Source organism: Acanthopagrus latus, chromosome 4 (assembly GCF_904848185.1).
Source record: "Acanthopagrus latus isolate v.2019 chromosome 4, fAcaLat1.1, whole genome shotgun sequence".
Classification (NCBI taxonomy): domain Eukaryota; kingdom Metazoa; phylum Chordata; class Actinopteri; order Spariformes; family Sparidae; genus Acanthopagrus; species Acanthopagrus latus.
In genome coordinates, this window is record NC_051042.1 from 22,373,515 (window position 1) to 22,387,819 (window position 14,305).

Here is a 14,305-nt window from a genome sequence, read left to right on the forward strand (position 1 = left end):
ACATGGACACCTGAGAGAGACTACACTTCAAACAACATGTTACATGAGTTCAATGGGTCCTTAAGACTAGGGCAGTGTTACCTGTGTAAGGTGAGTGGTAAGCAAGAGCTAAAAAGAACAGCGAGCGCAGGGAGCGCCTGGTAAAGAGAACAGGTGACAGAAGGTTTGCAGTTTAGTAGTAAATTAAATGTACAGTGAAGGCTGTAGCTGTCAGTAAAATAAAGGCTGCAGCTTTTCATGACCAAGGTGAAGTCTCTCAGCTGTTTCATTACTGCATAGACGTCGGATCAAGAGGGGGAGAGCAGCCACCTTTCTCACGGATGAGAGAGGGGCAACTCACCAAACTCAGGCCAAACTGTAAAGAAGCAGTGCTGATCAAACATGAGTCAACATACTACATCGCCTTTTTCTTGCCTCGCATCTTTTCAAAAACATATTCATGTGTACTGTTTACCGAATGTCACGAATGTTTGTCACCAGCTGACTGCCATTTTGTTCCTGTTTCATTTCAAATGAGCCAAGACCAGACACCGCCCAACCAGCAATACGTAACAGGAGTGTTTGTAAGTCCAGTGCAGCTTTGTGGTTGTAGGTTTTCTGCCGTTTAAGCAAAATGGCACACAACAGCCCTTTTCCTCAGTTTTTTCATTGTCATGTAGCATCAGTTTCGATTACTTGTGTCCTTCTACTTCATAGACAGACCAGTTTTAAGGAAAAGACCATCTGCTTTAATAATTACATGCTTCTTTAATGTTTTCTTTTCCATGACAATTGATCATGAAACAAAAGGGTCTGTAATTCTCCTTTTCTGTAAAGTCAGTATCAGATCAGTCTGCCTCTGAGTGGCTTCAAAATGATGGTAGTGCTATGTATGGCCCAGAACACTCACTCAATGGCACATTGACACAAAATACACATTATCCCATTTAAATGTCCCTGCGCATCTTAGAAAGAAATACCTAATACAGCTGCAAAGATCACACAAAACAGACAGACAGACAGACAGACAGACAGACAGACAGACAGACAGACAGACAGACAGACAGACACACACACACACACACACACACACACACACACACACACACACACACAGGTAACTTGTTCTCTCAGGACTACAGTTAATACTCTAATGGAGCTTTGAATCCATGACCACCTTCAATCTAAATCTCATCATTCTTTCTTTCACCCACCTTTCTCTTTCCTACACGTACTTGCCTTTGTTCATCCCTTACCCTACCTTTTAATTTTCTCTCTCACAGATCTCCTGTTGCTCTACCCCTTGCTCTGAGACCGGAGTTGGAGGCCAGGGAATAGCTGCATTTCCCAATACAGTGCAGTAAAGCCAGGTGATCAGAGGGAGGAGGGATGAGCCCAAGGGACAACAGACCAGAGACTGTATGGGAGTGCCGTAAAGCTGGATACCATGGAGCTTTGTGGCTGGGGATTTTCACTGATGTTTGCTGGGGCGCCTACAAGCACTGCCCTGTTAACCACAATTTCATCACAACTATGGAGCATATGGTGTGTCAGACCATATACTGTAGATTAGTGATTCTGACTCATTAATTCATTGTAGCAAAAGAAAATATTAACCTGTATCAATAAATCACAGACAGACAGACAGACATGTCAGGTGACTTGCAAACTAAACTGGCTTGTGGTGTCAACATATATGTGTACATAAGTGTCTCTATTTGTTTCAGCCTTGTGAAAGACTAGCAACCTGCCAGGGTTCCCTGAGCTTCCCTGAATGGATATAGGCTGCATATCACTGTAAACAGGAATAAGGATGGATGGGAATCACGCACGAGAAACTATAGAAAAAGACACTACCAATACATACTCTTGTCCTGACTTAAATGATGTGTTATTTTTTTAAAAGATTTTTTTATTATTAAGTATTTCAATAATTTCAAAAGCTGGAATTATGAAACTACACTGTGTGGTATCTGTGTGGTTGTTGGCGATGCAGTGGTAGTCAGGAGTTCAAAGGCTCAAATATTATATTGTAAACAAAAAGCGTAAACATTTAAATAACCCTATGTAAAGCTATGGACCGGTTAAATTATCAATGTTCCTCATTATTCAGAGGGCTAAGTGCTAGAAGACTTTTGCATTGATCACATTCCTGAGACGTGTTTTGACGCAGGAAATGCCTTTCTCTTTGCCGTCTGTAATAAGGGGGCCTCCCATTTGCTCATACTATCTGCAAGTCAATTTCCTGTGAGACACATGGCGCAATGCTAGTGGAATAAAAGAGGAAGCTTATTAGCTTTTAAAAAAACAATTCGCTAAAACAAACTTGCGCCCAACTAACCACAAAACACACAGCAATGAGGGTGGTAAGCAGAGGTGGTTGTGTTGGGATCTAATTGGCAAGGTTCCTCAGCTCTAGGTGGATCCCAGGGAACCGTACTAGCCGCGAGGGAGGGGGTCCTAATTAAGCAGACCTGGGATTATTTTGTAAATATCTGTTTACCACCATGACTCCCTGAGGGTTGGGAGAGGGGGGTGGGTGGGTAGCCGAGAGGAAAACGGTACATTGTAAACATGAACACTATGGGAATGGGTGTCTTGGTAAGGCTGAGGTTGTGCCAAGTGATGTGAGCCACATGCCCCAGGGATCAGAGGAGGGATGAGGGCTGAGCACTGCAGTAATACACAGTAAACTGCTGGTTTGGGAGTTACAGGCAATGAGATCATACAAGGCAGAAATAGCACTGTGCAAGAGTGGCAGGCAATCTGAGGCTTCAAGCTTTATACTCATTAGAGTAACCTATCAAGTCTGTCTTCACAATTAAGGATACAATGACATCACTTTCTAACTCTCAGCACTGAGTAGAGAGCTGGCTGATGAAATGACTTCTTATAATTACAGAGCGGCATGCAAGTCCTTTCTGCTGATGAAATGCATTTTGCTGGTCAGTGTCCTCATCAATCGTCATCAATGTGACAAGAAATGTACATACAAAATAACAATATCAAACTCATTGACTTTGATATAAGGGAACCAGAAGTGCTGACTGATTTCCTGGTTTCATTACTACACTCTATAGAATTTACAGAATAATTATTATGCTATATACTGTTACCGTGACATAAAATAGCCCCCCTAGCTAAACCTAATAAAAAAAATCAAAAGGCTACATTTAATTTATAAACATATATACCAATTTAGATTTAAAACTATACAACCTCTCTACAACCTCAGTGTCATCCACTTCTCCACTGTGTGCCTAAATACACTCTTTGTTCTGAGCTCATTGATTTCTTGTTAATAAGCACATTCACAAGTGTAACAGGCACATAACATGTCAACAAAAAGACTGATTAACACCAAACAGGTATAGCCTAGCAGTGTAAAAACGTGGATGTTCATATTCTTAAGGAAGGGAACAACACCACATGACAAGTCATGCAAAGGATACTGTGAAGAAGCTTGCCCTCAGCCTCGGGCTCCAACAGACCGGATTACTCACAAGGGAAAACTGCTCTCAACATTTCAGACAAACAATTACATACTTTTTGATATTGCTGAATATTAATCTACAGGTCTGCAAATGAACTTCTCAAATCTAATCCTAGTGGAGCCCAAAACTAGACAAGGTGTCAGAAAGACCAAAAACAAAAAACACATAAGTCCATTACAAAAGTGGGCTGCACTTCAACCGGACCAAACCTTTTCAACTGATCCATTTGTTAAAAAAAGGTCAGTTTAATTAGCTGATACTTGTGGTTTACCTCAGGAGTTCAATAATATGTCCTCAACTTTAAAGGTTCACCATCCAGCTTTTTTCTGGAACAATTCTAAAACAGTCTCTGTGACACTGTGATATTAATTAAATATTCTGTGATAGATGTTTTTGACAATACTGCTGACACCAAACAACATGTGAATAGCCCATAAATATCTGAAACTCTGACAAAAAACCCCCACACATATTCAAATACATTATGTATAAATAAAGTTATACGAAATTTAAATAAAGTTTACATTTAAGGTAATCTCAAACATGAATACCGGATATGTAAGCACTGTAGGTTGATGTTTTTGGAGTCATACAATGGAAGAGACTTTCACCCCCCCCACCCCCCACCCCCTCCCTTTCCAAACACTTCAAAAACAAGAACAATATTCGTATTTCTATACATAGAAAGGATTGGAGGAGTTGTAGCCACAGAAATTCTAATGACATTCAAAATGTTTTAGGACCCTACCACTATGTGTGTCCTGAGCTGATATGCAACTGATCCATATCAGCTGCATAATCCTTGCTTATTGTAACTCACTGTGCTGTGTGTAAAGCCGCTGCCAAACACGCCCCACAGCACACTGTTAAAACACTGGAATGTTCTCCTAATGCAGTGCTTCACAAATGAGCGAACTGTGGAGTGACACATAAATAACAGCGAGCAGATAAAGATTTCAATGCTGACAGCATGTCAATGAGCAACGTGAGAAGAGCAGGTTTTGGTTAACATGGCCTCTTTGCCCCCCATTTAGTAACATAATGAACTATGTCCCTCAAGAGCTGCTCAGTGTGCAGCTGTGTCACATAGGACAATATACCATTAGTTGCCTGTTTATAAGACACACCTGTAGCTATAAGTAATGGAAGTCTGATACAACAGTCCTGCAATAAATCCAACATTCATTAAGATCATAGTGTATAGTTTTGCTGAAACTGTCATAGAAAAGGTGTGGTGCCAACTGTATGGCCATTTTGGACTCCGTTTCAGTTGTTGAACCATACTGCATTAAACAGAGAGGACGTTCTGTTATTTAGTGTGGACAAAATTAAACTACACACCAACAATCATTCAAAGAAAATCAGACCACTGGCAGTATAAACAAAGCTTTCATTGCTCATCCTGCTGGTCTCTTGATTCCCCCGCCCTCCTGCTCCCCTGCTGCCCATCCCCCCTTCAAGGAAGCTCATCCCTACATTCTCTAGCGAGCCAGGACATCTTTTAAAGTCAGGAAAACAGGCAGATTAGACAAGCCACAGCATTCCAGACTTGGTGCAAACCACTCCCGGGGACTATTTTCAGATATTACTGTTGAATCAACATAAAGTAGGAAAGAAGGAGCAATACTGCGAAAAAGATGGAAAAGTCAAACAGATATGGGCAGAGGCTTGAGATCTGAGCTGCATAATCGCCTACATGAGGAATTAAGGGAGTACTGAGACAGGAAGTCATATTACGAAAATGGGAAAATATGGTTCTCAGTGGGATGAAGAAAATGGAGTCAGCTGCGGAGAATGACTATCTGCTGTACATGTATTCCTTGCAGAGTGTAATATTTAGCAGTTCTCTAAGAAACAGAGCGCTGTGTTCCAATTCTTAGATAAGCGCTCATTCATCCTTTGCATACTTCTCAATGCCCTTATCAAAGTACCATGTTGAGCCAAGGCGGTATATACAATGATAAGGTGGCTATGATGTGAATGTCATCAGTTTGTTCTGGAACTGAATAGACTTTAATTCTTGCATCCTAAAATCTAAAAGATGAGTTCACAACTATTCGCTCGAGAGATTTTCCTCTTAAACCTCTCTATCATAAGCCTTGTATGTATGCATGTGATTTGTGATTAAAAAACTCTTATCACTGTGAGTCAAAAAGTCTCAGTAAGGAAATGAAGTTGACAGACACTGTCTTCACTGACAAGGATTATCTAATTAACGCTTATACATTAAAGAAATGCAATAACACCAAAGCTGCAGGGTGTGAAGAAAAACCCATCAAAAACACTGTGGTACATCTCAGAAAATGTTTTGCATGAATTTTATAGTATACTGTATTTCAAGTTAATAGGCTACAAGGTATAAAAAAGCTTCCAGCGTTATTTCATCTGAAAAATATCAAATGCGTTTCACTGTTTCTTCACTTTCAATGTTAGTGTTAATTTCCAAGTTATAAATTGACAATGGTAACATTTGGTTTTAAAATGTGAGTGGTAAGTAACATAATGACCCTTCAGCCAGCTCAAAGTGACATTTTTTGCCCTTACCACTCAAGCTGTCCACCCATGACACAGGCTAATTATGAACATTTATTCACAGAAGCAGTTAGCTTTGTGTGTGCTGCTTCTAGAAAGAATTCATTACCAGCAGCTCAGAGCAGGTCTCTTCAGAGTAATGTGGTTTTGCTGTGATAAACAACTCTGCATGCAGCCTTCTTTCTCTGGGCAATGTAAGCTATGGAATCCAAGAGCAAAGAAATCCACTATAGCACTATACAGCACATACAGCTATGACATGATTCACAACATTTCTTGGGGTCTCTACCAAACAAACATTTGGATATTGCACTTGGCCATATTGCAATTTTAGTAATATTTAGATTAATTGTGAAGCCTCATTTAAAAGTAAGATAGAAAGAACAAAGTAAGTATGACTTTAATACTGGAATAAGCAAAGTGCCATAAGTAAAATTTTCATACACTAGTTATTACCTTAATTACTTAATTACTAATTTAAGTTGTGATGTTTAAACCATGAGACGGTGCTTTCCTTATTCATAAAGACCAATTTCTATGGCATTCTTGAATTAATTTAAGTAAAACTAAAACTCAGTTAAGACTTTGTGACCTCTCTTAAAGCATCATCCATTTTTCAGCTTTCCTAGTTTGTTCCAAACTCATTGGTTTTCTAGGTTAGCACGACATACAGGGCTTCTATTTGCTTCTTGTTCGTGAGTGCAATTACAAGTGCTACGGGCTTATGAACATGTTTACCAATAGATTATGAATCACTCATGCTATAGTCACTGCTAGAGAGAGGGCATACTATTAACTAACATCCAAAATGACAAATAGCACCCCACCAACAGCAGACATTGGTAGCAAAACACTCACTTACCATTTAAAAAAAGCAAAGGGACAAAAGACTACCGAGGCAAATAACACATAAACAGCATAACAGGTATGGTCTTGCACTATAAGGAAAGGGGGTTCTTCCTGTTTTAAAGACTGGGGAACAACATCACATGACCAGTCATGCAAAACATACTGAGGAGAAGCTTGTCCTCAGCCTCAGGCTCTAACAACCCTGATTTCTCATACGAAAGAAATGCTCTGAACAATTTGGACAAACAATAATAGTCTGGATGTCAAATGGAAAAAGTCAATGACTCTGATCGGTAATCAAATTATTACTTTACCAATCAACTGATTATCTGGTTAGGAATGTTCCCAACTGGCCAGAAAAACAAAATTTATACAGACATTCCTAAACACTACATTTAAGCCACAGTCAATCATTACCTCACATCAAACCCATTCAAAAGATATGTAGAAACATTAGAATATATAACTTATGCTAAATTCACAGAAGCACATTATTTGAGTGCTTGCTTAAAAAAGCTTGGATGCTCACCTGAAACCATCTCCGACTGTAACGATCTCAACTTCGCTGTCCGTTGAGGTGACGTTGATCTCCTCACTTGCAGGGACAGCAGGAGCCGGAGCCGGAGTTGACTCGATCACCACCACATCTTCATCCAGAGCACCTGAACACACCAGTTAAATTTAGTATACTACTGACATACACCATACAGGTGGACAAAGGCAAAGAAAGGATACAACTACAACACAATTAACAGAATACACACACCTCAAGTAAAAACTTGTAGCCTGAACTCTTGATTTTGACTTCTCTTCATATGAACTAGAGAACATACTCAGGAAATGTTCACATTGAAGTTGGCTGAATAATTGAATGAGTACAAGTAAACCAGTATGCCTTTTTGTGATTTTTAAGTGCAAACAGACAAGAGATAAACACATTAAAGTGTGTGCATGCTGTCAACTGTACACCACACTTTACTTGTGTTTATTCTCAAAAGGTCCTACTCCTTTTCTTTCTCAAGGGTTTTGTCTACAACTAATGGATTTGTGTAAGTAGCCAGATAGTATTTTCTTTAGTTTCATCATGCTAACAGCAGAACCATCAGGCTCACAGCTTTACAGGAGAAATGTAGGTCATCAGTGCTCAACTACGTTTGCACTGCAAAAGGCTTTTTTTCATTTCTCTTTCCTTAAATCTGCTCTGTGATTGGTTCCCTATGCAACAGATCTCACTCCATCTCTGCCTGGACTAAATACAATGATAGACGCCTCAGGTGCGTTCACTAACACTAGATGGTTGCACTGACAGAGCAGACAGAAGAGAGTTGAGGGAAGCTCTTTTCCCCAAAAACAGGAATACAGGGTAACAGAATAGACTATTTCTTTATATGTAGGATGGAAATCATTACAAATGGATCTAAGATCTGCTACAGTCAGACATTTAAGAAAACAAATTGCATACTCATATTCCATACCGTTTTCCATATGGACTGTGGACAATGTTATGATCATAGATATGCCATCATAACAACTACATGTATTTTTGAAACAATTTCCATCATTTAAAACAAAAAAAGGACCACCAAATTGACCACAAGCACTCAGAGTTTCCGGTCAATACTTCATCTCTAGTGGTGCTGCTGGTGTATGAACTATTGCTGATAATGATAACTAATGATTATTTTCACTGCTGATTAAAGCTGCTGTGCTGCACGCATTGTCACTATTATTAGCTAACTTCCAGTCCATTTTGCAGTTACCAGCCTCCTCCCTTCTCTCTACTTCAAAATATGAACGTGAAGCTGTAATCACCAGAGAAAACAACAAACAGGAGAATCAGTGAGTTCTCCATCCCATTTGGTAAAGTGGGCAGCGATTTCAAAAATGTGTTTTCTCTTTTACTGCATGAGCAGAGTGAGGGGAGACATGGTTACTGACCAAACATTCTACAACAGTATTTACTGTTGGGACATGGAGTATATTTAAACACTCATCTAAATACAAATATATCACTCTCAGCAGCTTTAAGCTGGTTATTTTCTTAAACAATCAATTTGTTATTTTGACAAAAAAATGTTGGAGAACAGCGTAAAATGTTAATCAATGTTTCCGAAAGTCCAAAACAACATCTTCAATATCTCGTTATGTCCATTAGCCAAAGACATTCATTACTGTAACATTTAAGAAGCTAGAATTAGATAATTTTGACTTTTTTTCTTAAAACATAATCACTCACATTATCATAATAGTGGACGATTCATTTTAGTAGTTCACAGCTCATCAATGAAACGATTGACCGTTACAGCTCTAATCAATGCCACCCATATGACACACTAGGAGCCTTGTTCATCACAGGCACTGCTCAAACAAGCTGAAGTCATGGCAAACTAATTTGAGACAAATACATCATTCTCTATGGGAGAGATGCTGCCAGGACTACGGGATGGCAACAGGGACAACGCCTCCCCGGACAGATTCTGTGTTGTATTTCTTATAACTGAACATTCAGCTTCATCTCCAGCTTTATCCAAGGTCAGACATAAATCTATGCTTTAATCCCAAGATTATACACATCGTATAGTTACAGACAATACAGGTTTATTTGTGCTTACAATCTCACGCCTGTTTCTAATTATTGTCACAATTTGTCAGTGTGAGTGAGAGTTGCTGACTCATGCATTTGGTATGAGTCAAAGTTAAAAGTTCTCTCACATTCTTTGCAAATTTTAGTCAGACCATTGCAGATGAAGAAGGATGGATGCCATCTATTTCAATCAATATAAAAAGACAAGACATTTAGATGCGTTTGTCCTGATGTATCAAATACACTCGAGCCAAAGAAAGCTTGTTTTAAAACAACAGAGTATTTTGTGCTGCAGTGGTGTAGAATGTGTTTTTGTGCACATCACTAAGTGACTTGCCATGCTAGTAAAGTCCATAACTCCCCAGTGTGATTCTATTCCCACTGTCTCCTGAGAACTGCTGCTTAGCACCCTCTGCTAGTCGAGCTGCCTGGCACTCTGATGAACCTTCATGTGGTTACACAAACAACAACATCTTACTTACAACTTGTGGAGAACTGTAACCAGCGAGTGCAGTGTTTTGTTCAGTAAACAACACCTACTACTATTACTTTCATCTGGTGGACAGCCTGCCGTAGTTCACCTCAGGTAGCCACTTGATCCGTTGGCCGTAAGGGGACATGCAGTATGCTTGAGACTGAACAATCATCATTTGTATTAGTCATTGATGATTTCTGCAATCATAACATATGTGCAAAAAAGAAGAATTCTATCTTATTTGATCAAAACAACATGCGAGGTCACTCACAGTGAATTATTTAATATAGCCTCTTGACCTCATGTAGGATTAACTGTTTGCTGGCTACATCACACATCTGCCCTGACTCAGGGCATTTAGACTGCAGGTTTCATCACTTGTCTCCTAGCTTTCCCCCTGCTGTAAACAAATGCCTGGTGTTCCCTCCGAGACCTGCTGTTTCTATGCAAAGGCTCCCACTCTACAGTGTTTGAGTTTTCTCCCACCTGCCTCCCACCACAGAGGCACAACAACCAACTTTCCATTTTCCCCGAGGGCCACAGCAGCAGAAATATTGCTGAGGCTAAATGGCTACATGAGGAAAACAATGAACCAAGGCAGAGGCAAGGCTCTTTTAGAGGACACACTGACGACTCCTGTTGTGAGTGCTGGATCATTCATATCTGAAAATTGGAGATTTCATGAGCAAACTTTGCTGGGAATGAGAGCAGAAAGTTATGGTTTAGATTTAGGAGCTTCATAAACCTGTTGTTGCAACAGGTTCAGAGAGCTGCAGTTTCCATTATGGCCTGCCAGGTGTGAAGCCCTGAAAAGCAGAGGGGACTCAGGGGAGCAGCTATTCCTTTATCAGGTCGGCTCAGGCCATTACCAAATCAAGCAGACGATTTTTTTTATGTATGGCGCTAACATTTATCAGATGTAAAGCTGAAGCTATAAAGGGGATTATTACATTTTTCACAAAGTTGTTTTTTTATGTGGACTTTTGAAATGAAGGGCACAAGTGTGTTTTCACCACAGCCAAATACTAGGCAAGATTAGTTCTCTGTTTACTTCCTCCTCGCTGGTTGAAATCCACAATGAAATCACCTGGTGCAGAATGAAAACCTGAGGACTCTTATTCCTGCTTCAGCTGAGTCGTAATCACACACAAACCCCTTTGTGCCACTTTTACACATGAAGATTGCGACCGGAAGTTGTTTGTGTAAGACACAGCCTCACTTACTTAAAAAAAACTGCATTTGGTTTAGGCGAGGGAGGCTCATAGATGGAGCACGCAGAAAGAAAAGGGGGACTCGTATGTAATGTTGACTGCTTTTGTGTTGAAATCAATTCTACATGTGTTTGCACATCCCTGTGACGTTGTGGAAACAGCAACAGTTTCTACCGGGTAGAAAACTGGCAGTTGATTTTCATTGTGGAGACGTGAATTCAGCAAACTCCTGTCATTTTCTGTTTTTATAACTGGTAAAGTAGCTCTCCAACCTAATGTTAGTTAAAGTGTGTTATTAATAAGCTATGACAGCATCAAACATGCATTTTAGATGAATTGGATGTACGCAATCTGAAATGGCATCACTAAAAAAAGAAAGGTAAAATGTATGTAAGCTACTGTGTGTCGCAGTGTTTTCAATCCGGGAGATAATGTCACAAACATTGTGCTTCAGTCAGTGAAGAGTACGTAGCAATCCTGACTGTACAGTGAAGCGAGTTGCATGTCTATGCTTAAAAGTTAGATACATTTTTCTCGTAACTCATGCCTACTGCACTCATTTAAATTCTGTTTAAAGAATGCATCATTTTTACAAGAAACAACGCAATTGTTGCTCTCATTGCAAGTTGCACAACACACGATGACCTCTTCTCCTGCATCAGACATTTCTGTTTTTTCTGTTCTGCTTTTCGGTACATATCAATTCACATTGCGTGCAATTAAAATATGTTAATTCATGCTGGATTGGGTTTTTTTCTGAGATGTTAGAGTTCCTGTTGCCTGTGAGCCTGTACTATACTGTCATGGTACCTCTATTTCCCCATTTTTCTTCACAAACTGCACAAAACATCATTCAAATAAACATGTGCCTGCTGATATCTATTAAAATGTTGTCTTATATCAGTAAAAGGGGGGGTTATATATTCTAGAAATCATTTAAACTCTTTTCCTTTATTGGCTCTTTATCAATAAAATAGATATATGAATATATTTAACCACTGCGACACAGGCACTGATAGCCCTACAAATACAGTAAGATAATGCCTGATCCTGACTGCAGAGCCTGGCCTCTGTAGTCCACTGTGTTATGATGATCTCACTGCGATGACACAGTATCATGCTACATAAGCCTTCCCTCTTGGTTAACAATGCTTTTAACAATATGATGTATCCTTCATAAACATAGCTCATGTTGTACTGCAACTTCTGCAGATACAACAGAGAGATCACAATGCAACACTACAATAGTGCTGTGGTTTGTAATTACCTGTGGCAACAGTAGCACTGTTGGGCTGGCTGCTGGTGCTGCTGACATCTACATACAGCTCATCTTCTCCTTCGGTAGAAGAGGGGGAGGACGAGTCACTACTCAGCTCCTCGCTGGAACTACTGGTGCTATGGAGTAGAGCGTACTTCCTACGTGCAATAACCTCACGTTTCTTCCTCTGCAGCAGTAGCCGCTCCTTTTGCTTTTGAGTCCGCTGACCCCCTCCGGGAGCTGTTTTCACAAAGCGCTTCCTATGCAGAGGCCGCCGGCTGCTCAGACACGGCCGCTTCAGCAGCACCGGCTCAGCCTCAGACCGCACCCACTTATGAGAGCGATTCCCCCGAGTTCGACCCAGAACAGGGCGCAGGCCTACTCCGGTGGCTCCTCCTGTTGTCAGGGCAGGAGCCTTGTGTTGGCCCCCTGTTGCTCCAGCTTCCCCCTCATCCTCTGAACTGAGAGTGTCAGAGTCCCCGAATCGCAGGCTAGAGGAAGGGGAGGAGGCACAGTCACTAAAAGAGGACTCATGATTATGTTCATCCTCACTGGGGTGCTGTAAAAGTTCGACCCTAGGGCGCTGAGGGGCCAGTGAACTCTCACTGATGTGGCCCTCTTTCAGGGAGCAGTCCGACGGCCCTGCCTGTTGGCCTTTTCTTTTTCTGCGCCCAGGGAGGCTCCGCTCTGAGTCTCTGTGTGTCCCTGTGTCCCTCAGGGGCAGATGCCTGGACTCACACAGAGTTTCGAATTCGCTACCTGCCTTCCCGATCACCTCCATGTTGTTGGGGAAGCTCTTGGCCGCCTCCATGGGCTCTGGGTTCACCAGTGGCTCCTTTAGATGCTCCTGTCTGCTGGGGGCCTCAGACGGTACCTCACTCTTCATGATGGCAGCTCCGTCCTCAAAGGGCAAACACCAAGTGCACTCGCATTAGCTCCTAGGCGTCTGTCCGCTGCATCCCACAAAACCTTAAAAAGAAAGGATGAAAAGACAAGAGTTACAGGTGCACCAACTGATCTGCTGCATGACTGCCAAAAGACAGATCATTACGTCAGTGACTGGATCAAGACCTCATATTTCGTGTCACAACAACAACAAAAAAGCAAAAGAGTGCTCAAAATTAGATCAGGTCTGAGCAATGAGCTAAAACATAATTCATCCATAAAATGCAATGCTAAAAAAATGTTAATTAAATAGGCAAATGAATGAATATGGCCAATTAAGATAACAGTCATATATTCAGACATCTTTTGAGGATCAGTCGGCTCCTCCAAAGTTAATTTGACAATCGCTCCTTCAGAAAAGAAGTCCAACGCACCAACTTTAATTTAAATAACTAGTGTCACTGAACACAAAAAGGACTACACATCTAAATGACTATAAGCAATAATTATGACATTATGACAGAATCTTACACACGTGCAAAGGATAGAATGACAAATCAAGTGCAACTGTAAATATAAGGACGATGCATGGAGCATAGAGGGGGCAAATCTACAAAAATGTATAGATGATTACAAGTCTATGATTATTTCAATATTTTTGCCCAGGTCTGCATCATTTTCTTTTTATGTGATAATTGATTGTCGTTTTGCTGCACTGAGCTGTTCAACATCAACCCTTTAGAGAAGAACTCAGGGGAGAGAATGGCAGATTTTCTTGGATGTTTTTCTCCCAATTTTAGTCATCAATCAACAAGACACTGACATAAAAACAAACTTTAACATGCTCATAAAAATCCTTGATGGTGTTAAATGTGGTCATCCTGTCTGTCAGGACAAATTAAGACTGTGTGGCCCAAAGCTGCTGATTAAAGATAAATAAAAGAAGAATACCCACAGGCTGATTCAAAAGTCATGGCTGAGTCAAAACTGATGTGTTTAATTTAGTGATGATTCCAAGCAATGCAAGAATCACACTAA

The 14,305-nt window shown here is 40.6% G+C and overlaps 1 protein-coding gene across 4 annotated transcripts in view; it reads right to left on the reverse strand.

Annotated features, from left to right (window-relative positions):
* rnf111 (ring finger protein 111) overlaps positions 1-14,305 on the reverse strand; it is a 32,510-nt gene that overhangs the window by 14,892 nt on the left and 3,313 nt on the right. For all 4 annotated transcript variants that reach the window (XM_037095515.1, XM_037095514.1, XM_037095512.1 and 1 more), the window contains 2 exons: positions 12,392-13,351; positions 7,384-7,516 (listed from right to left, as the gene is read on the reverse strand). In XM_037095515.1, coding sequence (XP_036951410.1) covers positions 7,384-7,516; positions 12,392-13,268 — 1,010 coding nt within the window. In that variant the 5' untranslated portion in view covers positions 13,269-13,351. The remainder of the gene's footprint in view (positions 1-7,383; positions 7,517-12,391; positions 13,352-14,305) is intronic.